At 53.9% G+C, this 25,702-nt stretch overlaps 7 protein-coding genes across 7 annotated transcripts; 4 read left to right on the plus strand and 3 right to left on the minus strand.

Moving 5' to 3' along the window:
- Positions 1-205: 205 nt before the first annotated feature.
- Positions 206-1,293, plus strand: TPC1 (mitochondrial thiamine pyrophosphate transporter; the record flags this gene model as incomplete). The annotated part of the gene is made up of 3 exons (XM_051499991.1): positions 206-238; positions 311-363; positions 411-1,293. 3 exons carry the CDS (start codon positions 206-208, stop codon positions 1,291-1,293), a joined length of 969 nt encoding a protein of 322 aa, XP_051349689.1.
- A 2,159-nt stretch (positions 1,294-3,452) lies between these two features.
- Positions 3,453-4,304, plus strand: J4E92_008641 (uncharacterized protein; the record flags this gene model as incomplete). Its single annotated transcript, XM_051499992.1, has 1 exon — positions 3,453-4,304. One exon carries the CDS (start codon positions 3,453-3,455, stop codon positions 4,302-4,304), a length of 852 nt encoding a protein of 283 aa, XP_051349690.1.
- A 549-nt stretch (positions 4,305-4,853) lies between these two features.
- J4E92_008642 (uncharacterized protein) lies at positions 4,854-10,045 on the minus strand (the record flags this gene model as incomplete). Its single annotated transcript, XM_051499993.1, has 5 exons — positions 4,854-5,429; positions 5,481-7,559; positions 7,848-8,315; positions 8,367-9,835; positions 9,889-10,045. The coding sequence occupies 5 exons, from the start codon at positions 10,043-10,045 to the stop codon at positions 4,854-4,856; spliced, it is 4,749 nt and encodes a 1,582-aa protein (XP_051349691.1).
- Positions 10,046-11,005: 960 nt separating this feature from the next.
- Positions 11,006-14,011, minus strand: J4E92_008643 (uncharacterized protein; the record flags this gene model as incomplete). The annotated part of the gene is made up of 3 exons (XM_051499994.1): positions 11,006-13,288; positions 13,336-13,461; positions 13,772-14,011. The coding sequence occupies 3 exons, from the start codon at positions 14,009-14,011 to the stop codon at positions 11,006-11,008; spliced, it is 2,649 nt and encodes an 882-aa protein (XP_051349692.1).
- Positions 14,012-15,892: 1,881 nt separating this feature from the next.
- Positions 15,893-23,387, minus strand: J4E92_008644 (uncharacterized protein; the record flags this gene model as incomplete). The annotated part of the gene is made up of 10 exons (XM_051499995.1): positions 15,893-16,227; positions 16,281-16,828; positions 16,877-18,917; positions 18,964-19,390; positions 19,438-19,493; positions 19,542-19,587; positions 19,669-19,860; positions 20,716-21,078; positions 21,128-23,128; positions 23,178-23,387. The coding sequence occupies 10 exons, from the start codon at positions 23,385-23,387 to the stop codon at positions 15,893-15,895; spliced, it is 6,219 nt and encodes a 2,072-aa protein (XP_051349693.1).
- Positions 23,388-23,874: 487 nt separating this feature from the next.
- Positions 23,875-24,712, plus strand: J4E92_008645 (uncharacterized protein; the record flags this gene model as incomplete). Its single annotated transcript, XM_051499996.1, has 2 exons — positions 23,875-23,934; positions 23,984-24,712. The coding sequence occupies 2 exons, from the start codon at positions 23,875-23,877 to the stop codon at positions 24,710-24,712; spliced, it is 789 nt and encodes a 262-aa protein (XP_051349694.1).
- Positions 24,713-24,764: 52 nt separating this feature from the next.
- J4E92_008646 (uncharacterized protein) lies at positions 24,765-25,589 on the plus strand (the record flags this gene model as incomplete). The annotated part of the gene is made up of 2 exons (XM_051499997.1): positions 24,765-24,773; positions 25,047-25,589. 2 exons carry the CDS (start codon positions 24,765-24,767, stop codon positions 25,587-25,589), a joined length of 552 nt encoding a protein of 183 aa, XP_051349695.1.
- Positions 25,590-25,702: the final 113 nt, after the last annotated feature.

The following is a 25,702-nucleotide window of genomic DNA, read 5'->3' on the forward strand; positions in this document are numbered from 1 at the left end:
TGTTGGCAGTGACGGGACACGGCGGGGTTCCTTGCTTTTCAACGCCAGGGAGCGAGCGTGGTGGAAACAATCAACCCGTAAACCGAGGTCTCTACTACCCTTTGCCCGGCACGTTTGCAATTACAGGTGTCCTACCGAGCATCGGCGGTGGGTAGCTAATTACGCGCGCGAACATAGCACGTGTCTCAATCGACGCGCTGGGCGCATGTCTGAGGGTGTCGCACAGCTGAAGCATGAGGTAGGAGCTTGTCTATCTTCACCGTTTACCGACGCGATATGCTGGCAGAACCAGGGCTAATATGACTGATAGGGCTCCCAGCGACAAGTTGTCGTCGCAGGTGCGGTGGCAGGCCTGGTGTCGCGGTATGTCTAATCTCCCATGTTCGCGCACATGGCTGACATTGCGACAGCTTCGTGATAGCTCCCCTCGACGTCATAAAGATCCGCCTGCAACTCCAGATCCACTCGCTCTCCGACCCGTTCAGCGTTCGCAATGTCCAAGGACCCGTCTACAAAGGAACATTGGGCACCCTCAAACAGATTCTTCGCGAAGAGGGTGTCACGGGGCTATGGAAGGGCAACATACCGGCGGAGCTCATGTACTTGACGTACGGTAGCGCCCAGTTCTCTGCCTACACGTACATATCGCATTGGCTAGAGACCATTCCGCCGCCATATACGCTTCCCAGCTCAGTCGCCAATTTCCTCAGCGGAGCAAGCGCCGGTGCCGCTGCGACGACGGCGACATACCCGCTCGATCTTCTTCGCACGCGCTTTGCTGCGCAAGGCAAAGATAGCGTCTATACCTCCATTATAGCGTCTGTCAAGCACATCGCGCAGCATGAAGGACCTAGGGGCTTCTTTCGCGGTCTCGGCGCAGGCGTGAGCCAGATTGTGCCGTACATGGGCCTCTTCTTCGCTAGCTACGAAAGCTTGAAGCCCATAACCGCATCCTCTCCCATACCACTGCCACTCGGAAGCTCAGATGCCGTCGCCGGTGTCATCGCGAGCGTTCTCTCCAAAACCGCCGTTTACCCGCTCGATACCACGCGCAAGCGACTTCAAGTCCAAGGGCCGATGCGCGAGCGATACGTTCATCGGAACATACCGACATATACCGGCGTCATCAGTACCATTGCGCATATATGGAAGCACGAAGGCAGACGGGGAATGTACCGTGGGTTGACGGTCAGTCTTCTGAAAGCTGCGCCAGCCAGCGCTGTTACAATGTGGACATATGAGCGGGCCATGGGCCTCATGCTCGCTTTTGAAGAAAAGCACAAAGACGATTGAACATCGGGTTTCTAACATGCATGGGTCGGCGTTAGGATACCAAATGCTCCTTTTTCATAAACTCCATTTCTCAAAACCAAGATACATTACAACCCAACCTCTTCGCGGGACTACGTCAAATTCCCGAATTGACCCTCTCCGCCCGTCCACGTTACCTTCATCATCGGCTGCTCTAGGAAATCCTCGACACCTCTCTTCGTCGTCACTTCGCCCCACCCTCTCCGTCGCAATGTCTGCTGTAATATAAAGGCCAGATCTACGTTGTTTACAGCTATCCCCAATGTCTCGCCTTTGGATCCTGGTATCACAAACTCTAGATATAGTCGTGGAGCGTCGCGGGCGGTCATGTAGAATGGTGTCCACAACGGTCCTGGTGGTGGGCGCTGAAGTAGCTGTGGGCGAGCGCGAGAGACATCTCTAGCGACGGATGGATCATGGAGAGGTGGCGATGGATTGGCTTGAAAGCTTGAATGGTTGATACGCCTGGTATCGAAGTCGGGATACTCGTTGCGTAACTTTTCTTCCAACTTGGCGAGTTCTTCTTGCATCTTGATGTTTTGGTTACTGAGTAGCCAGTTCGTGTGGTTTAGTTCCTCTATCTTTTCTTGGTTCTCACGGACGAGACTCTCGAGAGCTGCTAGACGCGTGTCTGTGGACATTACAATCTAGGCTATTCTGACGAGCCAGGTGGTGTATGTTAGAGAGATGACGGGAATTATAGCGATACCGATTCTGAACCATGCATATTGGATCTATTTATCACCTACGATAGTATGAGGGATTCAAGAAGTCAGAGTAAGGGTTTGAACCACTGGTACGTGATTCATGGGAGGATGTAGTCCATGTCCGATCATCCAAGTCACAAATTAGGATCGTAGCGTGAATTCGAGTTACGCGGGTTGGAATGTGCTCTTCAGGGAAGGACTAGGAAACGATGCTGGAGACGTTTTGATATATAAGCCCCGCGAGGACGTCTGCTGCTGACGCATCAACAACGACTCCACAAAACGCTACGTAGTTAACCCCTACCTAGGCAGTCTCTTGCCATTACTCCGAATGCTGACTGTGTTATAGTAAATCAAAACGCACACATACATTTCCCCACTGTCACATCAAGCCTACCTCCAGCAACGAGTCCGCATTGAACTCAACAACGAACTACACTTGTGTCAACAAAAGTCCGAAGCAAAGATCCACAGCATGTCAAATCAAGGCTGGATCTGTAAGGACTGCGGGGCTGTGAATTACCATAATGAATGGCATTGCGAGGTATGCACTCAGGTCTAAGAACTACTGTCAAAAGAAGCGATTATTGGAACGTCTTAGGCAGTTGCAATTGACAGGAACAAACATCTTCCACATTCAGTTCTGCAGTGTGACTAAAGTGATAAATGGTGCAAACCTCAGATATTCGGCTTCATACCACGCTATGCTCCATCACTATTTCTTCAAACTTGAAAAGAAGGTGTCATTAAGGAAAGCTAGAAGGAAGTGTTGGTTCCAATCACCACAATAGAGCTGCCGAATTCTTCCTCGCTGACATTACTCAGCACAAAGACAGCCATTGCAATCGATGCCGGATGTATGCATAAGCTACCTAACCTTGGAATAATCTCAGAAGCTAACCACTATAGGAAGCAAGGCAACATGTGATTATGCCAAGACCCACCTAGGCATCTGACAACCACTTCACACAACCTCGAAAACTTAGCAACCCATCGTTACCGACTATCCAAACCCCGGTCGTACATAACCAAAATTACTCACGAAAAAAACCCTTAGGCTCCAGCGCAATGTCCAGAAGAATGCGGCGATGCGGCTCTCACGGCATCGACCCCCGCTAGCCTACCCTTTTGGAACCCGTGCCGCACCTAAGTAGGTCCTTGCCCCTGGCGAGCTACATCCAATCCTGTCCCAAACTTGGACTATTGTACCCGACCGTACGTTTATCGTTCTACTAGGAATAGAGCTTTGATCGGGTTTGTTCCTATTATCCGTTAATCCTTCCAATACCTAATACAAATGTCGCTCCCCTGGACCAGTTTCATCCTTTGTACTGTGGTTTCTCAACTTTGCTGAATTACTTACCGGGTCTTTGCTACGATTTCTTCTTCAATATTATTTTCCCGACAGCCTTCTGGCCGTCTCTCGTCCCCAGAATGCGGGTTCTTACTTGGGTCACCTGGTTGTTCGTTTCCTTGCTTGGAGCTGTTGACGCGGCTGCCAGCGATACCTCAGGCCTTGTGGAAGTAGACCTAGTCTTCCCGCGCAACGACACATACGCGCCAGCGCCATATTTCCCCATCGTCTTTGCCGTTCAGAACCCGGAACTCGCAACATTGCTTAGTTTGCGGCTCGGATTCGAAGTCTGGAATATAACAAACGGCTCAATCGTCGACGAGGGAAGCTTCGGCGACTACTATAAGAGGAGTACGCTCAACTGGACAGACACGTCAAGTTCCGACCCGGAGCTCGTATATCGCCACTACACCGAGTTCAAGACGGAGGGCAAATGGATGTTAGTGTGGAATCTGATCTGGTCTAATTGTACATACGATCCTCTTCGGGAGATATATTATCAAAAGGGTCACTCGCAAACCTCAGGCGTTACGTTTACCACGAAGAAGACTGCGCAGGGTATTGATCTTGTCGACGCAACAAAAGACCAGAGTTGCCCTGGAGATCAGGGAATAGCTGTCAACGTTGTTGATACTACGAGAGTTACCGGAGGCTCCTACGGCGTGGGCGAACAGTGCGCAGTCTTGGACAATTCAACCGTCACCCCAACGCCTTGCCAGGTCAAGATTGACGCTGCAAGCGCTACAAGCATGGCGGTGGCCTTGACGGCAAGTCTCTGCTCTGATGAGAATCTAATGTGGGTGGAGGCTGGAAGGGCTCCAGAGCCAGAGATCAGTTGCCCTGTAGATGAGAGTGCCGCCCAGCAACTCCTCGTCGGGGGTCTAACATGCCTGATGGCTGCGATGGGAGCTCTGGGCTATCTCCTCTTGTAAACAAACCACGTGTTAAGATGCGGGCATAACGCCATGTAATAGCACAATGTATATACTTGGTATACAATCATACTCTCCAGCTGCCTAATACTCACGTTAGGTATCTGTACACAACAACCAGAAAGCAAGATTCAAAAATGAAAATAGAATTCGCAATCCTACTAAACCACACAAAAAAGCTTGGATATAGATGGGAATGAAGAGTCGAGTCGGGTTATCATATCCTTAACAAACGCCGCCAGCGCCCATCTCGGAGAGAGAGAGGGAGAGGGAAAGAGAAGAAACCCCCCCACAGTCGTGCTGTGCAAAGGCACGCCTTATGCTGCACACATGCCAACCACCCAGCCACCCCTTCCAAACGCGCGAAAGCGGTAAACATGCAAAACTGAATCGAAGCCAGAAGGAATCCGTAGAGAACCAGGCCTTTTCGTCCGCTCGCATTCTGTCATCCAAGTCCCGCCACACCACACAAAAGAACGCCATAGACGCAAGAACATGCGTGGCCAATCACCCAGCCGCATAGTCTTTGCGAACAAAAGGATTAAGCGCCTAGTCGAGACCATCTGCGCCGTCCATGTCCACATCTTCATTATCAGCCACCTTCCTGGGCTCTTCAAGATCCTTCTTGAACGCCGCCTTCTTCGCGTCTACATCGTCCCGGCTGAGGTCCTTCATCCAGGTGTTGTTCCTTACGAGGATATCTTGGACCCTCTCTCTTCGCTCGTCGTTGAGCTTCTTGTACTCTTCAGCTGGGTTGGGGACGGCCTCGCTGAGACCCGCGCGCACGGCGTCTGGTTGCAGGAAGTACTGGACACCACCTGTGCCGAAGGGTTCGCTGTTGATGAAGGTCATGATGTAAGCAGCGGGGCTGATGGAGACGGTGATCTTGTCGCTGTGCTTGACGTGGTCGAAGCGTTCTTCCTCGGTGAGATCTTCGGCTCGAGCGAGGCGCTTCTTGAGGTACGGGTAGTTGACACGGGAGAGGTCGACTTCTTCGGTGGGTTCCACGGCCATGTACGAGGCGACGTATGCTCGCCAGCGCTTGATCCGGTCGAGCGTGGTGAAATCAAAGGTCGGGTCGTCCTTCTTGAAAAGCCGCACGTGCGCCCACATCTTGGCGGGGTTCTGTAAAAACATCAATACAAGATTCATAGAAGGGGGGTGATGTTGGCTTACGTAGGTGATGCGGTAGGTGTCAGCGTCCTTGGCGAGCTTCTCCACAGCCTTGCGATAGCTAATCTCGTTCTTGTGAGTTGTGGTATCGTTGACGCGATCCTTTCTGAAGAGGTTGTAGATATCAAGGCTCTTATCCTTGTTATCATGACTGACAACAGCAAGAGCGAATCGAACAAGCGAGCTCAGGAGCCTGTCGAACGAGTACAACTGCCACCCGATCTGCAAATAGTACCTTCGTAAAGTCTCCTCGATAAAGTTCATCTCGACTTCGCCAGAGATTTGATCCTGGAACATTTCGAGAAGCTGTTGGTAGTAGTTCGCTGATGGCGATGTGTCCTTGAAGAAGTCGTCGGGCTGCTTGTCGAGCATCTTGAGCTTCTGCGCTGCCTTTGGCTCCTTGGCGCGCGCGATGACTTCTCGTACCTCCTCTTCGCTATCCTTGAGCTTCAGCAGCCTCTCGTAGAGCATGACGAACATGCGGAAGAAGCAGTAAATCGAAGCGTTGGAGTACATGTTGTACTCTACACGTTGGTAGGGCTCTTCGTGTTCGAACTCTCTGTCGCCGAAAGGCGTGGGAGCATCGGTATATTCTACCCATTGCCTCTCTGGCCGATCTACGCGGGGATTGGAGTTTGAGCTATCACCAGCAGCCTCCTCGTCCATAGCGGATGCATCCGGGGTACTGTCCCGACTTGCCGACGCAACACTGTCTTCCTTGTCCTTCCGTGACTTGTTGTTGGGATCGAGAACATTGCGGCGGAGGTCCCCCTTCTTCATTTTCTGCGAGCGTTGGGAAACATCGTCGTCTGGAGAGGGCGTGTCCTCGCCGGAATCGTTTGGCGTATCGCGCGGTGAGGTCTGTACCCGCTGCTCGAACTTGGCGGAATCGATACCAAAGAATAGAGGAACAAACTCTTTGATAAAAGGCACGACCTTTGCAAAGTCTGCGCTGTTGTTGTTGTCCGCAAAAGTGAGCATCAATCGAGCCACGTCGAAGAGTACCTCTTCATCCCGGAAGGAAAAGGCAAACTGGTAGTCCGGCTGCGATATCTCTTGGATCTGCTGGAGGCGCTTCTGCTCTTCGTATCTGACCTGGATCTCGTTCGTGAGGGACTTAGGCTGGAACTGTCGCTTGTCGGCCTGCTTGACGGTGATGCTCTGGTGATCCAGCGACTTCCAGAAGATCTTCTGGGTCTGATCGCGCCAGACCTTTTCCCATTCACGCTGAGCGGCCTTCCAATCCTCGAGTTTGGTCTTCAAGCGGTGGAGAAGTACGGGAACGACGCTCCAGGGCATTTGGAACAGTTCCTTAATCACGTCCTTTCCCCTGTCACGGCCATAGATCTTCATAATGACACGTTTGTAGATCGTCTCACTCTGTCCACCAAGTCCAGGTGGCAATGTGAATCCCTGTCTGTCCTCCGGCTTCATCGTGAGCAGCTGGTTGGCGATAGGCTCCAACTGTTGGATCGTGCGACTGCAGGCCTCGATGTTGAAGTCATAGTCGTGGCGCTCTTCCTCGATTCTGTGCAAACCCTCCTCGAAAGTGTTCTTGCGATGGGCAACGAAACCAGAATCCTCGGAGGCCCAGGTCGGGTGAGATGCCCACTCGTCGTTCAGAACAGATCTGCAGAGCTCGTCGCGTCCACTACACACGCGTTCTCGTTCGCGCCTTGGGAGCAAGCGATAGCTAGGACCAAGACTTCGGCAGTTCGATAATGAGACACGCGAGTTGACAGTCTTAGGACGGTACTTTTGCTGCTCTTCGTCCTCGCCCATGAACTTCTTGAACCAAGCATAGAGTTCCTGATTTCCGCCGATGAAAGATCCGGCGCGAGACAGTAGTAACTGCTTGTCGATCAAGTCTTGCGAGTAGAGATTGCAGAGCTTCAAGAACTCGTTCATCGTGTTCTTGTTTCCAATGAACTTCTTGACACGGTCAAAGAAAGCAAGCTCATCCTGGCTGGGTGTTGTAGTCGTCGTCGGTGGCATTGGCTCAGGTAGCGCAGGAGTCAGAGTAGGTGATACCGGTGGTCCATCGGGAATTGCCTGCTTTGCGCCATGTCCGGTCTTTGCGCGCTTCAACATGTTAGTTGATGATCTTTTGTGATGCTCTATTGCATTCAAAGGAAGGCCCATTTTCATCTCTGGTGGGAAGAGAGCTAAGCAGTACCCCACCATCAAACATAGTGATGATAGTCTCGATGACAATGATTGTGATTTGGTGGGGTTGAGATGGAAATAGAGTATGACCAAAGAAAAGAATTGAAAGGGTTGGGGCAGAGGACCATGGAGATGCACGTGCCTCTATAAAGAAAAACAACGTGACCTAACCCGGCCCGTGATAGTGTAGAATCATGTACGTACCTTGTTGACATTGCCCTGATTGTATCCGCCCCGAACGTTCGAGGTTGGCATTTCTTGCGACATCGGCGCGGGCATCGGCGCAGCCACAGGGCCTTGTCGCTCGCGCTTCCTCTTGTTGTCGCGGTTCGCTGTAGGTGTAGGTGCGAAGTTGCCCATCGGAGGCAATCGAGATGTATCGGCGCGTCCGGGCGTTTGTTGGTTTGCAGCGGCTCCGTATCCTGATTCACCTCGAACATTGCTGAGCATGACTGCGTCTTCAGCCGCGTTCTTGGCGGCCTGCTGTTGCGCTCTGTGTTGAGCAGCGGACTCCGGAAGGAACTGCTTGAAATCCTCCAGGAGATCTGGCGCGCCACCAAACAGGTGAGTGACTTGGGCGTAGACGTCCTGAATGGGCTTCGACTCTCTCTGGTACGTCTGTAATATCTCCAGGAAGTTTTTGTAAATGTCTGGGTGAGCTGCGAATCGGTTCTAGGGTACTATTAGCATTTTGGTTTTCAACCTCACAGTGAAGAATGGTACCTTGATCTTGTTCACGTAGCTAATCGCATGGTTGAACTCTACCGGCCCTCTCTTTTCTGCTGCAGCTCCGCCCATCTGTGGAAGCTGAGCAGCACCGTTCATTGCCTGTCCTTGTAACGAGGCACCCGGATCAACGCTGGGTGACATCATTGAGCGGCCAGTAGCTGCAGATACTGCGTTTTGTAACTGCGAAACGCCTCTCTGCTCTTGTTGGTGAGCTAGCGCTGCAGCTCCAGCAGGGTCAGGATGAGGACGCGATGTGACCTCTGGCGAGTGAGGCGCTGGGCCCTGCTGTCCTTGGGGACCGTACAATGGCCCTCCGAGAGTACGATTGTTGGGTGAAAACATCGATTCTTGTCCCTCAGGACCTTGAGCTCTCTGTTGTTGAGGCCATGGGCGTCCTTGGGCAGTCTCGTAGTATGTGCTCTCGTGTTGCAGGCCGTTGTTGCCATTGACAGCACCGCTGCGTGGCGGTGAAAGCGGCCTTGGAGCGGGCATAGTCGATACCATGGTTCCCATGGGCGTGGTGACTCTGATAGCGTTTGGGTCGCCGTTGGTGCCACACTCGATCTTGTAGCCGGGTGGCAGAAACGTGTTGAAACCTTGGATCAAGGCCGGGTTGCCCGCAAACAGTGTCGATACCCTCTCGATGACGCCTGGGGTGTCGATAGCACCGCTCTTGAAATCCTTCATGATGTCGAGGAATCGATTGTACACGTCGGGGTGGTCGGCGAACTGGACTTTGACCTGGTCGAGATAGCTCAGGGCGTCGTTGAGGATGGGCTGCTGTCCCTGGCCCATAGCCATTGATCCTGGAGGGCCAGCAAAAGGCATCAACATCTGGGCCTGGGTAGGTGCCTGTACGGCGTGTTGCATGCGCGGTGTAGTCTGCTCATGCTGTGCGGGCGCATTTCCATACATGGGGCCTGAGTTGGGGCCACCCATGGGTGGCGCAAGTGGGTTTGGCCCGTTCATGGGTCCAGATTGGCCGAGCAGACCGTTGGGACCGTGGATGGTTCGCGTCGATGGGGCGACTGCCACTGGCTGGTGTATTTGGATCGGCCCAGAGTGGTTCTGGTGCGCAGCGTGCTCGCGCTGCTGTCGCTCGTGCAGGTCGCGGTCCCGCTGCTCTGCCTCGCGCTTGACGATGTCTTCTTGCTGGTGCATGGCATGCGACTCCATCTCTCTGTCTCTGTTTTCGCGATCGCGCATCTCGCGCTCTCTGTCGGCGTTGGCTTGCTCCGAAGTCGGCATGTGCTGCTGCTGCTGCTGTAGGGTTTGCGAGATGCCCGGCAACGAGTACGGAGGGGCTTGCGGGCCTTGGTGAGCTTGCGCGCCCGCGTCGGACGATGGCGGTCGCTGGGCGGACATGTGGGGCGACGAGTGCTGAGGTTGCGCCGTCAGGCCGGGAAGTGTGGGGAGGTTCTGGTTGTGGGCAGTCGCGGCGTTTGACGAGTAGTAGCCGCCACCTGTGACGGGGTTAGCAATGCGAACAGGCGCGTCGTCCGCCGGTGCTACGTACCAGATGGTGGAGGGAGTACTGGTCCCGGACCCTGGGCGGGTGACGCATGTGAGGGACCCTGGGGCGTCGCGCTGTTTGGCCTGTCATCGGTCTCGAAGTCAGCGTGAATCCAATCGAAGGGTGGTGAGAAAAGGAGCTCGCAGGCGTCTTCGCTCATCGTGCCCGTCTGCTGTGGGCAGCGAGTGGGAGGCGAGTACGCACCCATAGGGACCCAGAGGCCGTGGCGCCTGGCCTTGACCCTGCTCTGTTTGCTGCTGGCCCTGCCCAGCTGCCGCCGCTTGTGCAGGCGGCCACCCGTCGCGATGCGCTGGATTCATCTCCTCGGCGTTACCAGGCGTGCCGGCGATAAGGCAGCTTGCGTAGCCGGTTCGGTAGTCGCGTTATCGTGTATTGAGCGGATTAGCCTCTGCTGGAGCTCATGGGAGGCTCGTTTCTTCGAGAGGGGTCTGTTGGGCGTGGTGTGGCTCGTAACTGGAACCTGGTCGCCCGCTGTTGATCAGGAGCAAAAGCGCGGCTGGAGCTGGCACGGGGGCCCAAGTCGCGCGATTCGGGCGTCGACAGAAGATGGGACGGCGGTCGAGATGTATGCGACAGGCTCGAACGAGTCAAAAAGAACAATAGCGAAAGGGCAGGCTGGTGATGATGCTTCCGCTATCGACACAGGTTCTCGTCAGGGACCACAGATCGGTACAACTGTCGGCCCGCAAGGCGGTGGCAGAAAATCAATCAGCGCGTCATCTAGCCGAGCCACTCGGCGCCAGCCTTATCTGAGATGCCGCATGCCGAAGCTACTTTCCCTTCGTTGGCTTATGGTATATTTTCACGCAAACCGACACCAATATCTCACGCGTCTTTTGCAAAATGAAGCACGAAAATATGTATTCACTGGATGTGACTTCGATGGGAAGCCAATTCAATCGCACTCGCCCATCCCCACCGCAAACGCCGCAAAACAACCAACATAAGAAGACTCGTGATGCTCGTTGTCCATTCCCTTACTCTCCGCTCAATCCTTCATTAGAAGATCCACTGGAAACTCTCCGTAACCTCAAAGCCGACTCTTGACCTGGACGTCACATTAGTAATCTAGCTTGAGTGAACCAACCAAGCGGCGGACTTACCTGATATCAGCGCTGCTAGCACCAATCAACACCTCAAACGCGCCTTCCTCTGCAATCCAGGCACCTGTCTGACCAAGACTCGTGTCGAAGTATCCCACGGAGTGCTTGTCCAGTGTCAAGACTACATCCTTCGTCTCACCAGGCTGCAAGAAGACTTTGCCGAAAGCTTGGAGTTCCTTCTCGGGGCGAGGAAGCGTCGATTTGACGTCTTTGATGTATGCTTGAACAATCTCGTGGGCCGCAAATGAACCCGTGTTTGCGACTGGTACGGTGATGGAAATCTTCCCATCCTCAGAGAGTACCGTGCTGCTAGCACTCGGTATTCCGTATTCGAAGGTGGTGTATGTAAGACCGTGGCCAAACGCAAAGAGCGGTGCAATCTTGGAGCGCTCGTAATGCCTGTAGCCCACGTAGATACCCTCGCCGTACACAGTCTTCAGGTTCTCGCCAGGCCAGTTGTGGTACGCTGGGTTGTCTTCGATGCGGACAGGGAAGGTCGTTGGCAATTTCCCGCTGGGACTGCTGTTTCCGAGCAGCACATCAGCAAGCGCATTTCCTGCTTCCTGACCTTGGTACCATGCTTGGAGGATAGCTGGTGCCTTTTGTACCCATGGCATGGTAATCGGTGTTCCAGATTGGTTGACGATGACGGTGCGTGGGTTGGCAGCTAGAACAGCTTCGATCAGACGATCCTGCGAGCCGTTCTTCGGGAGATCCATCGTTTGCCTGTCGTATCCTTCCGACTCCCACTCGGCGTCCAGTCCAACGACTACTACAGCCACATCAGCATCACGCGCTGCATCCGCTGCTTCTTGTAGACGGTCGATCTTATCTTCTTCTTGGTAGCCGATTCGGCAGCCACCGTAGTCGTGGCGACGACCGATCACAGAAACCTTAGACGCGGGTCGGACTTCGTTAGTGCTTTCAATCAAAATCTCCACAGGCTTGCCCTCTTCGAGATGAATCGACTTGAGTACATCTTCTGAAGCAGAGAACATAGCCTCGCCTTCCTGTATCCAGTCCCAGTTGTCGATGAAAATATCGCCATTGATGTACATGCGCCCTGGCCCCACTGACGCAAAGCTAAAGCTGTGGTTTCCGGTCGTCTTCGGTGTGAGTGTGGTCTTGACCTTGAAGGAGAAGTCTGGAAGAAGTTCCATTGGCGCAGAGTCCCATAGCCACAGATCTGTGCTGACCTTGTGTTGAACGACTGCCGGCTCACCCTTAAACCTGTCGCCCTTGTAGTATTCTAACCGAACACCGGTCTCACCATTGGACTGGCAGTATGGTGAAGCAAGCGGTAGCCACTTCGAGCTATCGCAGCCTTGGGCAAATGTGATTTCGCCGTCGAATCGATTTTGAAGGCCTTGCCAAGGTGTGACGTTGTAGTAGGGGTTTAGGCCTGCGCTCCCTCCTCCACTGGCGATGGCTCGCTTGACGTTCGGCCCAATCATAGCAATCTTCTTCGCGTTCTTGATGGGGAGTACGCTGTTCTCGTTCTTCAGGAGCGTCAATCCTTCGATACCAGCCTGGAGAATCAGATTCCGCGTCTCCACGTTGTCGATCGACTGCTCCGGCTCCTCTGGTGTCATGTTGTTCAGTCCCTTGACACGATCGACAAGATAGAGGACTCTGGCGGCGGATTCTTCGATATCACCACGGGTTAGCTCACCCTTCTCCAGACATTCCTTCACTTGGTCGATCTTGCGCCATTTGGACGGCCCGGGCATCTCAACATCAACACCAGCTTTTATTGATGGTGCAGTTGCATATGTGCCCGTCCAGTCGGAAATAATGGCTCCATTCCACTTCCACTCGCCTCGAAGAATCTCCTTGATCGAGTGCTCATACTCATCCGCGTGAATGCCATTGATCATATTGTAAGCACTCATGAGCGCCCAGGGTGACGCATCTCGGACAGCTATCTCGAAGGGCTTCAGATAGATCTCACGCAATGGCCGCTCAGCAATGATGGCATCGTACGCCTGCCGCTCAGTTTCTTGCTCGTTCCCGAGAAAGTGTTTGATCGTAGCTGCAACACCCTTGCTCTGAAGACCGCGAACATACGATGCAGCAAGCTTTCCAGTAAGGAAAGGATCTTCCGAATAAGACTCAAAGTTGCGACCACCAAGAGGCGATCGGTGCATGCACACGGTGGGCGCAAGTAACACGTGGGCGCCACGAGCCTTTGCTTCCTCTCCGAGGTGACGACCGATCTCCTCAATCATATCCAGGTTCCACGTGGAAGCCATGGATATGCCGCATGGGAATAAAGCGGCCTAGCTTCGTCAGCGTAAGACAAGCAGTGCCAAGCCGGAGTACGTACAGGTGTGCCGTTAGTGAAGAACTCTCCGCGAGCGCCATTGGGTCCATCTGATGTCTTGATTGACGGTATGCCCTTTTCGGGTATGGCTACAGTCCGCCAGAAGTCCGCTCCTGCAAGTAGTGAGATCTGGAATGGTCAGCCCGGCTCCGCTCAAGGCTGCTTCGGCTTTCGAATAGATTAACGAGGTCAGGTGGGATTCTAAGCGATCAGAAAGGCTATTCATTTTGATTACCGACTTTCGAGAGCCAATCCTTCTAGACCTTCTGCTCCAAAAGACGGGCTGAGATAAGGGATTGTGGCTGGGGAATGACTCGTATCCCTACCAGAAAGACGTGAAGGATAGAAGTTGACACACACTTCTGCCTCAATCATTCGACATGACCGTATCGAACGCCGAAATTCGAGATATCTGCCACAGAAGTAAAGGCGAACATACCTGTTCCTCTAGAGTCAGCTTCGCTGCAAGTTCCCTCGCCTTGTCGTCCGGCCGCTCCATGGAGAATATCTTCTTGCCCGCCATCGTTTCGTCTGCCGGGGAAGCCTCCTCTGGAGTCGCAGCAGGCGTCAACGTAGGAGTAACGAGAGTGACTGGTTGAATGTGGATAGCCGCGTGCTTTATGTCGTGCTGTTTGATATCTTCCGTCGGACTAGCGTTTCCAAGGTTGATTGTAGCCATTGCAGATCAACCAGAATTAATCATTCGATAAATGCGGAGCGTTCGAGCGAATTGCCGCGCCTTCTTGCCACTGCAACCGGTGCGGTAACGAGCGAGGAGTTGAACGACGATGCAAGCGAGAGAGGGAGGACAAGCTGAAGAATTAGCAAGTTCAGAAGCAGTCAATCGAAGTAGATTGTCATCCTTTAGTACTTGCGCAGCGCTGGATGCGACTGTCTCTTGACGCATGGACCCAGGGAAAACGCTCGAGTACCGGATCTATTGGAAACAAGCCTTGTCCTAGTCACGGCTCGCAGGCACGTCGTCTCAGATCTACAAGGTAAGTATTATTGGTCGGCGGGGGCAATCAACCGAAGTTAACGCGCCCGTCTCGATCTGTCGACAGGAGGGAGGCTCATGTGTGATCTCAATCTAGATCCGTTGCGACGGCTTCTTGTGGCGAAATCCGAGAGTAACGCGAAGGGTACGATAGCAACCCTTTGATCCCCACCTCGTTGCAGCTTTCTGAGCAAGTAAGAACCAGACATCCCGCGCAAGTAGGTTGAAGGAGCAGGTGACACGTAGACTAGACATGCAAGTCTACGCCGCGCAGCGAGACATTCGTCTCTCGAGGTAAGCAGCGTGGAACTTGATTCGTCGCCTACTCTTTGTTGGACAGCTGTGATGGCGGACCTGAACCTCCGAAGCTAGTCTAAAAGGCAGTTGAGCAGCTTCCGAAGCGCACATTAGGCAGTCAAAGGATGATACAGCGCGGTTGCATACCAATCAGTGGTGGGAAATCTCGCAATGAGGTTGTAGCGGCCCGAGAGGCGGGTATGTTAGCGGGAACCCGGGCCAGTGAACCGTCTGCATCCTGGCTTGCATATCACGCTGACGAAGTCTCCGCCTGGGCCAAGCGAGCGTTGATTGTGGTTCATCGAAACCATCGGACGTTGGAAGCAGTGACCAGACCAGAAAGTCGGAATGGAAACATCTGGACGTCGTCTGTTCTTACCCCGCCACCGCCGCACGTGCACGATGTCGCGGTTGGATCTCCGACACACGAAGATCATTGCGAAGTCTGGCTATCTTCACCGAATTTTCATCTGCGAATCCGTATTTCAATGAGGATGCGAATCTATCACGACACTACTGTTCAGGCCGGCTGCTAGCTCGTGCGTCAACTCGTAGCCCTATATCCCCACGCTGTTGAACACCTGACACGAGCAAATTGATCGGAGTATCGTCGGGGGAATAGCAAATGAAAAGGTACTATGGTACTTGATTGCGACCGCACCGTAGTCATTCAGTAACCAAGTGTTGGTAGTAGCAAGTACATCGTTGATATGCACTGTTTCCTGCTGTGCTGGTGTTGGAAAGGCACTGCGGCAAGTGACTTCGGGAGTAACTTCCGCGCCGCTTATCCTGCGTGCCTGCTTTCTCAGCAGGCGAAGCAGCGCTCAACCTCCATGTCCCCGGAATAGCATGTGAACACGTTCTGCGTATCATGAGGAAGGATAGTGGAGTACCGTGCCGTCTCTGGGGTCTTGCGCTGAATGTGATCGGCATGAACACACCGTTTGAGCAAGCCGAAGAAACCGCCATCAAAGCTGTGCCTGACGTCTCATTACTCGACCACGCAAGAACGTTGAACAATCTACATGTATTTCGGCGTCTGTGAATCAGAGCATGTTTGCCACTATCTCAGAGTACCTAATCACCTTCCCATCAAAAGCCATCTTTCCACATTGCATTCACGATCACAGCACATAAAATCCGAAATGCATGGCTCAAGACCAATTCTTCTATACGAATGCTAACTCATCGACCCAAAGAGGCGTTCCATCAACGTTGCCTCCTTCTCTTCTCATACGCCTCATCGAGGATGCTTTTAGCTTGAATCTACCAATCATCCTGCTTCCGTCCATGCATAGCAGCCTGACGCTGTCTAAGCGCCTCTGCTAATCCACCAGCGATACTACCACTGCTGTCCCGCGCGCTCTCCATTGTGCTACCCCCACTACCACTGTACCCACTATCCCGTCCAGAGTCACCGTTGACGGCTTTCCTGGCGGCAGGACGTTTGGCAGGTGGAGCCGGAGGCTTGGGCTTGCTGTTTGCAGGGCGAGCGGGTGGCGCTGGGGGTGGAGCAGGTGCTGCTGAACGTACTTCCTCAAGGTATGCAGACGGCGCCCAGCCGGAGGCGGATTTGTCAAGACGGGATGCTAGCCACCAACCTGTTGAAGCTTCGTTAGTATGTCGCGTTAGTGGAAGATCAGGATGAACGTACCATTGCCCTCCTTCTGTGTGACCAGGATGATCTCATCCTTCCCTAGACTCAACTCTCCAGCGCTCTGACCTGCAAAGTCATATAGCGCCTTGTATCGAGGTTCCTTCGGCTGAGCCGGCGCTGGCGGCGGTGGGGGTGGAGGAGGAGGTGTGCGTGATGAGCCGGCTGACACGGTACGCGCATGAGAGCCCGCACCGTTCGACAAGGCAGCGACGGGCGCCGGAACAGGTCTGGCTTGCGACACTTCTGGCTGAGGGACAGGTCTCGGTTGCGGGGCGGCAGGCGTGGGTACAGCTCTTGGTTGTGCTGGACGAGAGGCGAGCTTCGAAGGACCTCCGCCAGGACCACCGGGCCGCAACAGCTTACCCTTTGTGATGGGCTTTGCGGCGATCTGCTTGCCTTTGGGCGTGGGCTTGGAAACGGAGTTGGGTGGCTCTCCTGGCCCAACGTGGATGGTGCCACTCTTGTACTGGTCATCCCTCGGTACGGCGGGATCTTTGACGACCTTGACCTGAGCTGGCTTGCCAGGCTTCTTGTTGTATTGGATGCTACGGTGTGTTAGCCATTTTCGGATGCATGCCGACTGTGGAACTTACGTCTCGCCTATTTGGAGTGTCATTGCGCCTCGCAGCACGTTATGCAGCTGAGTGAAGAACTCAGTCTTGAATACGCAGTTCACTAGTGGATCAGGATCTGTTGGCGACCCAGCGCCGATCGAGAACCAGTCGTCTTTGAGTGTTGAACAGCTGATCATCTTGATGGCGCCAACGGGTATTACCCTCTCAGGCAAAATCTGGATTTGCCCTTTGACCGAGGCAACCTTGACCAGATAAACGTTCTTCTTTGTCAGAATGAGCGTGCGAGCTTCTGGTTTACTTGATCGACCGAGCTTCGATACAAGCACTTCCGCCCTGCACGAGAATGGCACCTCTTCGTTCGGAGCTATGCCGACCGCTTGGGCCATCACCTCACCAGTGCCACCTTTGTTTCCGATACCAAGGTAGTCACCCATGAATCTTCGGGAACCGATTAAACTGTATCTTCTGCGTTCTTTCCGTCCTCCGAGTATCTTGTGACCTTGGTCGCGCCATTCGATGAATTCCTTGCCGCCATTAAGCTTGCGCCAGAACCGCTGGATGCGCGTCGCGCACTCTGCTCGGTATCGTAGATAGTTTCTCCATGCGCGCTGAATGCGAATAGCCATGTTGTGCCAGTACTTGTCTCGCATAGTCTCCAAGGCGAACAGTGTCTCGGGTGTCTTGATGAAAACCTTTGTTGTACCAATTTGGAACTCCTCCGCTGGGATGTTGGTATCCTTCAAGATCTGTTTAGCACCCGTCTCGTAGTCGCCGGTCCAGGTGTACTCTCCGGCATATGAGCACTTTGGTGACAGCAAGAAGAACCGTTCCACGAACTTATCGAAGGTCTGACGAGACGCAAAACCTGCTCTCCGAATGCGCACGTTTTCTTGCAGACCCAGGTACTTGACCTGATGTAGTACGTTGGCATCGGTGAATTCCTTGGGCGATTTGTTCTCGTTGGGCTTGATGGTACGGATGTAGGACGGACGAGCTTGCATCAAAGTCGTCACCAGGTCGTTCGCAGAGGCTTTGATCTTATCTCCAGCCGTCGGGGGTCGCCGCCTGTTGTCCTGGTCCACCTGGTGGGGGAAGAGAGTATGCACAAAGGTGTTGCTGCTCTGACCAAGCAGGTTTAGCAAGTCTTTCAACAACTGATCCTTGTTCTTGTCGGTCATGCCATCGATCGCGTACGAGACCTCACCAGCATAGTGCTTAATGACGAACTGACCCTGGCGAGGCGTGAAGTTGGGGTTCGACGAGAGAGCGTTGAGTCTCTGGACGAATGTTTGATCCGCGGCGGTAGGATCGGCGTGGGCTGTCGCACAAGCGTCGTTCAGGGCAGCGAAAACACCCGGTGGCCGCTTCTCCTCAATCAGGTCGCATACAATCTTGTTGTCGAAGTACTTGATGGGAGTCCACTTGATCTGCTCGCGCTCGTACTCTTCTTGTTCCGCCTTGAGCGTCAACTGGATGAAGATTTGCTGTAGCTTCTCGTTGACGTAGTTGATGCACAACTGCTCGAAGCTGTTCTTTTCGAAAATCTCAAAGCCGTAGATATCCAAGATACCGATCGACTGAGCGGTCGCACCTCGGGCCTTCAAAGAGACGTTGACGCGCTCCACAATCCAGTCGAAGAGATTGAAGTAGATTCCCTTGGAGAGTGCGTCGCGGACTGCATTTGCTTGCGCGCAGTTCAGAGGCACGTCGTATACGGAGCCTCGTCGCCCTCCTCGACTTGTCTCCATAACACGAATAGTGAGAGCTTTGTTGACATGCGACGCATCGACTTCGAGGAGATAGGCTACGAAATCTACTACCGACTGGTCGACAATAGCTGCGTTGCCTGAGTCATCCTCGCGGAACGACACATTTCCTAGCCACAAAATTGCTGCAAGCATCCGGAATATGTTGTCCTGCTCCGCTTGTTGTAATCCAATAACCTTCATGGCGTTCAGCGTGTCGTCGAACTCGGCGTGGTCGTCGATCCCCGGGACGTCGAAACATTTCGATTTGCTCGTGTAGAGGTAGGCTTGCGGTTGTTGTAATCCGAAGATTTCTGTGCATGTCAGCGCGAGTCTAATGTCTGGTCAGATTAGGCGTACCTCTGTATTGTGAGGATGCGGCTTTTGTAAACTGGTAGAAGATGTGGAAGTTGCGCTCGTTCACAATCTGACCCGTCACTCGGGTCTTCTCGAGCAGGTAATTGTTGATGTTTGCTCCCACTGGCTCTCCTTGCGCGTTGAAGTGGATCTCGAGATACTTTCCGAACCGTGACGAATTGTTGTTCCTCAGTGTCTTCGCGTTTCCGAAGGATTCGAGCAGCGGGTTGGTGGCCAGCACCATGTCCTTGATCTCCTGGATAGATGAATTGCTACCTCCGGAGACATTGGCGATGTACTGCATAAGTCGCTTCGCGGCCTCTGTCTTTCCCGCTCCTGATTCGCCGGAGATGATGACACATTGGTTCTCCTTGTATGCGTTCATGTTGTAGTAGGCGGACTCGGCGATTGCGAAGACGTGAGGGGGTACCTATGCCTCATTAGCCCTGGAAATCGGCGGGCAGTTGTGCACCGCACCTCCAGCCTGTTCTTGCCCTTGTAGCTCTCCAGCACTTGGTCGGTGTAGATGCCCACTGCCACTTGTCAGCATCCCCCTCTGAGGCGCATGTCCTGTCACCTACAGTCGCGGAACGGGTTGACCGAGACCAGCACGTGGCCGATGTATGTCTGCGCCCATAGTCAGTCGCTGTCCTAGTCTATCGCTGCGTGGGTGTGCGACGCGGGGCTGGCGCAAGCGGGTCGACGCACGTATATCTCGCCATTTTCGAATCGCTTCTTCAGGTTCTCGTTGATGGCCTCATTCGAGACCTTGCTGATCAAGGTGAGATCCGATACACCGACTTCCTTCTTCTTGGTGGTCTCGAAGACGGCCTTGGTAGCGAACTGGGCCTTGGGCTGAGCGCCGCCTCCGGCCTTGCGCGCGGCGCGGTTGGTTTTCCCCTACATATCACCTGTATCAGCCTGTGTTCCTCCCCCGAAGTCTCTCTGCATCCTACCATGATTGGTGCCCGACGTCGAGCTGGGACCTGTAGCTTGAGCCGGCCAGTGGGGTAGTACGTATGCTGCGGATTTCAGGGAGCAGCGGATATGGTAATAATGGACGGCAAAGCCAGGTAGAGCCAGTATGGGGGGAGCAGTCGCTCGGGGGTGTGGACGTGTAAAGAAGGCTGCAATGCGGCGGTTGTAGAGACCGGCCAACGTCAGAGCCCTGGATGGAATCGGGCGCTTCGGAGGGTACTCGCCCCATCGTCCCAGCACAGCCACATCTATTCAAGTACGACGTACGCGCAAGCTGCCGCCGCGGCTGGAATTTCCTCGTCATCTCCATTCACCTCCATTTCATGTCGGACTGCACACACCAGACTGTCATGCATTGTAATCATGTCACTTCATCTCCCCTCATACTACTTCATCATTCACCGTCGCCGCTGCGAACCCATCCAGGCTCGGCCCAGTTTCCGCATCAAAGTGTCGCAGCAAACGCCTCACACAAGGACGACCCGGGTGTGCCGCGTACGCATAATTTCTCGTGACGTGTCACAAACTTAGGCATTAGGCACCAACGTTCTCATGGTCGTGACCGGATGCTCATTCAAACTAATCGCTAGGAGAAAACGCCAGCAACATGCAAACCGTCGTGAATGAGTGTTCGAACAACAGCACTGCTCAGTAGCAGAGACGACGCCGTGGAAATGCCCAAAACCCTAATAGAAATATCCCAGATCCCAAAAACGCCATCGCTCCAAGGTCGTCATTCAATCATCATGAGAAAACATCACCGCCAAAACGCCCAACGCTCGCCCAGTCCAGCCGCTTGGACTCTTCTAGTTGCGGACCGCCCCAGGAATATACCTTGGGGTCTACCAGGCAGCCCAGACCGCCTTCTTGACACCATTCCGACACGACAGCATAGATAAATTCAATCTTCGCGCGGAGGAGGTTGCCCTCTGTGAGCTCTTTGTAACTGTCTTCCTTGTCGGCTGAGCCGTAGAGAAGCTGTTGCAATGAACCGCGAAGATGTGCCCTGGCCTTTACGTGCTTCCACGGCACGTTTCCTGTCTCTTCGAGAAGAGACGTCGCATCCAGAGGAAGGCATAAAAAGTGCCCGTAGCTTGCATCTGACGACAAGACGAGTTTGGTGTGGTCGGGGAAGTTGAACTAAACATACTGTTAGACGGGCTTTGTGAGAGTTGGCAAAAGCACTTACTTGGAAGGAGCCGTCGTCGAAACCCCAGATCCCGACGTTACCCAGGCGTTGGTAGAAGCGAACAAAATTCACGCGGGGATCTTTTCTGAGCGGCTTTTCTTCGTCGCCAAAGGTTGCGCACATGTACTTTCCAAACTTGTGCCACACTGTCCGGATCTCCTCAATGCGTCGCGATTCGAGCACTTCAATCTCCGACAGTCCCCGGTCTTTCTTCACGGTCGTATAGTAGTTGAGCGCAACGCTTTTGGCAAGCTCCCGGTTGCCTCCAGCCTTCCGTAGGTGATTGTATCCGTCCGTGGCAAAAGCGATCGTAACGGGGTATTGATCCTCTGCAGAGAGGAGGGTCCCGATACTACCATCGTTGAGGACGTACCCCACTCCGTATCTGCGGCTGTAGTCTACCCATTTTGCGACAAACGGTAGTTGCGGTGGCTGGTCTCTTCTTGACTTTGTAGGCTTCTTGTCGAGGGCTCGTTCAAGATTATCGCGGAATGTCATCAAGCGCGCCAACACGGTCACTGGGTCAGTCGCAGGCATGTCATTGCTGACGGTCCGATAGCGGGGAGCACTTCGCGCTGAAGTTGGTTGCGGCGCAGGTTCCGACTTCGCGCTCTCTCGGGCGCTAGTTCGGGAGACTCTTAGAGGTGGGAGGTCAGGGAGTCCGTTCGATGTTGTCTTTGGCGCTTCCTTTGCGGTTTCCTTCGCTGTTCGTGCGCGCGTTGAAGTTCGTGCCTCACGAGGGACGCGTAGTGGCGCAGGTGCGGAAGCCGTGCTCGCAGTAACACGCCCAGTGTTCGAGATCTTGCGGGCTGCTCGTAACCGCGTCGGCTGTTTGTCAAGTATCCTGTGCGCGGGCTCTGGCTCTTCGGCTGGCTCTACGTTCTCCTTCAATGTCTGCATCGGCTGTGGTTCTCTCCTTGGGGCTCTGGATGCACGAGTCTTCGTCCGCTCGTTCCCGGTAGTTTCTGACAGGGCTTGGCTTTCAGATGACGATTCCTTCTCTTCCGAAATTTCGCTGAGCCCTCCCGGGGCTTGGTGAGGCCACTGCGTGCGGGCAGGGAAAGGTACGTAGACGACATCTTTAGAGAACGGGATGTTTGGTTGCTTGCCGGCTTCAATCTCCTTTTGACAATCTCTTGCTACTGTCTTGTTGGTTCTGCGACCGAAGGTTCCAAATGCCTTTCCTTGTTCGTATTCGCCGACCGATGAGGACTTGCAAAGTGCCCACCATTCCTCAGTGTATCCACGCCTAATCGTGGATGCTGTTGGTGGGCGGTTCTTCGGCCATTTCGGCACTCGCGAGGTACATTCGCTGCTCAGCTCCAATGGGATATAGCCCAGTTTGAAGAAAGGGTGCGCAACGATCTGGTCGGGGGTCGGTCTCTCGTCTTCGTGTACCAACAGTAGCGAGACGATGTCGCGGAGGTCGTCGGTGATCTCGTTGGCAAACTTGGCGAGGTCGGGCCAGGTGTATTCGCGAGCCTTCAACTTCCGGTAGATGTCTTCGCGCTTGGCTGCGTGAAATGGTGCCCTTCCGACTGCGAGTGTGTACATCATGATTCCGATAGCCCACAGGTCGACCTTCTCGTCATGACCCTTTCCTGTCTTCTCCAAGACCTCTGGTGCAAGGTAGTTTGGTGTACCACACATGGTTGTTCGACGGATCGCCCCATAGTCGCTCTGTGACACCAGTAGTGCAGCAAGACCGAAGTCGCCGACCTTGACATTCATATCGCGGTCGAGGAAGAGGTTGCCTGTCTTGAGATCGCGGTGTACGATGTTCCGTTGGTGGAGGTATTTGATTGCGCCGCACGTCTGAATCATGAACCGCCGGATTTCAGGCATGGTGAAGTATTTGCGCTTCTTGATCGCATCGGCAAGAGAACCGTTTTCGCATAGCTCCAGGACAACGTAGGTGCTTGATTCGAAAGAAAAGGCGCGGAAGAACTCGACGATGTTGGGATGAGATAGCTTCGAGTGGATCTGTAGTTCAGTGACAAACTGCGGCGCGTCAGCAATTAGCCATGCCTTCCTCCCAAGCTTCCAGTACCTTTTGCGCCAGTTTGGGGGGCTCCATTTTGGATTTGACAATCTTCAAAGCGACGGTAGAGCTGCCGAGGTGTTCGTGGCCCAGCAGCTTTGCGCGGTGGCAGATCGCGAAGCCGCCTTTGCCCAGCTGCGATCCCGTTTCATATTGGAGTCCCTCGGGGTCCTGCACCACGGCCGGCGGGGCATCTGCGTGTATCGACGAGGCAGACATTGGCGTCGAGGTAGATGGAGAGAGATGATGAAATCGGGGACGAAGTCGCAGAGTGTTGATGGCATGTAAACAAGGGCCCGTTAGCGTCGTTGCTAGGGCTGTCGGCCAATCGGTGCCCGGCACAGTCCGCTCGATGCACAGCGACTTGCACAAGCTTGCACTGGAGATCGTGCCTCACGATCCTGTACGAGTTCGACTTAGTCGTGTGAGCTGTCCATGCGTCTCGTCACGTCTCCCGAGTTGTCATGGAGCTGCTGGGCCCGCAGTCAATCGCCATCGCCGTCGGTGGATCTCCGGCAGCGCAAGGCAGCATCGATTTGAACATCGAACCTGCAGCCATGCGCACCACCACGAATAATCCTACACCACTTTGCTATACAGCTGTTCCGATGCGTCTATCTGTATGAAGCCTGCGATGCACAGCCGTCCGCCGGTCGATTGTCTTCATATCTCCCCGCGACCATCCGAAACGCTCTCGTAACCAGACATGTCTCTCACGCTCAAGGTCACATCACTGTTCGTCAGAACGCTTGCGAAGCCTGTAGCAGTATGTTGGTCAGCCCCGGGGATCTTCAGTCATAATTGACACATTCCAGAATGCCATCAAACGCAATGCCCACGAACACGACCGCTTTCGCCGGATATGCGTCAAATTTGCCCAAGGTTTGCATCGCGTCGACATGCGCATGCGCCTCGGCCTCCTCCAGGACCCGGCTGTTATCGACAGACAGATTAAGAAGGAAGTCCAATTAGCAGAGGCTGCGCGGAAAAAAGCAGCCGCCCCAACGGTTCTTACTGAAGAGGAGATGAAGGCGGAGGAGGCGCTCACGGAGAAGGAACGAGACGCTATCAAGAAGAAGACTGAAGAGAGAATCAAGCCTCGTATTCGACCTCTATCTGAACAAAAAGCCATCGAGATGGGCGCCAACTTCGCTGCCGAGACGTTTATATTCGCTGTTGGAATCGCTGTAATTCTTGTTGAGCAATGGCGACAAAGAAGGAAGGCACGCAATGCCAGAGACGATATAAGAGAAGACTTAGAGGAGGTGCAGGCTGAGCTCAAGGCAGTCAAGGCAGAATTTGAGGAGTTCAAGGCGAAGCACCCGAAGCCTGCTTCCTCAAAGGTACTAGGGTTCTTCACGGGCAGTGGAAAGAAGGAAGACAAGAAGCCTGAAGCCGTGAGCACCGAAGCGAAGCCAGCATCTGTCGAGGCTCAGCGCGATGCCACCCAAGCGACGAATGCTACATCCGCAACGCACGAGCAGTCGCCAGCCGATAAGCCCTCACAACATAAGGATCTAGGGATGTACACTCGGGAAGCGTAGATATGTACATCTTACGGGCATACATTCTCGAGGCTCGACTCATGGTAACACCATGTCGAAAGTACCATTTGGACACACTCCTCTCATATACCCAACACAATGATAGAAGCATGAAGTTTTCCATTCCCTACAGTGTCGCGATCCCAAAATCCTATGTTTCTAGCTTCGTGTCCTGATTTGACCTTCAGTTCACATCCGCTGGTTACTCTTTCCGTCGCGACCCACGCACCTTCTACAAGAAGAAGCTTAGCTCACAGGCACTGACCAGGGCCACATACAAAGAATACACTCCCTCGATATCTCAGAGACACACACTCAATCATTCTGACACCAGATCATCCCCAATTGCCTCGGAGACTCACATTCGCTTACTCTCGATATGGGTCTTGTGTGTCACACCAGCGATGCTGCGACTGCGCCTTGTCCCGATGAGAAGGCACAATCCATCATCCCAGGTGGAGAAAGGCGCCCCATGAACGTTGTCGCCCCTGCTCAATTAGACGGTGGAGCGGACTACTATTCGCGAGCAGTCAACGACAGGACCATCCACTCTCAGCAACGTCAACACCCCCAATTCCCGCGCCAAGCTCAGAATGCGCCTTCCGTCCCCCCACCACCGCCTCGCCAACCATCCCGCACCCTTGGCAATGTAGTCAACGACCTACTTCCTTACTGCACAACCGAGCCGCCTCTGAGCCAAGCGCAAGTCATTGCTCTAAGCGACGTTGTGGGTAGTCTAAAGGAACTCGTCGTACTGGCCCTAGGTGCTGCTGCTGGTGTGCCAGGGAGTATGGAGAAACTGGAAGGTGCGGTGGGTTCGCAGGCCGCAGTGAACATTGTGGAGTTCTTTGCCGACGAATGGGAGATCGAGGGCTGAGGAGACTCATGGATGTGGAGTGGGAAGTGAGGAGGTGGTTTGCTGCTGTATGGTGCATTATCATATGGGAGGTGATAAGGGGTCATGTGGATGCAATCATGAGGGAAATGTGA

The sequence above is a fragment of the Alternaria infectoria genome (genome assembly GCF_024043175.1).
Source record: "Alternaria infectoria strain BMP 0036 chromosome Unknown scaffold_18, whole genome shotgun sequence".
Taxonomy (NCBI): domain Eukaryota; kingdom Fungi; phylum Ascomycota; class Dothideomycetes; order Pleosporales; family Pleosporaceae; genus Alternaria; species Alternaria infectoria.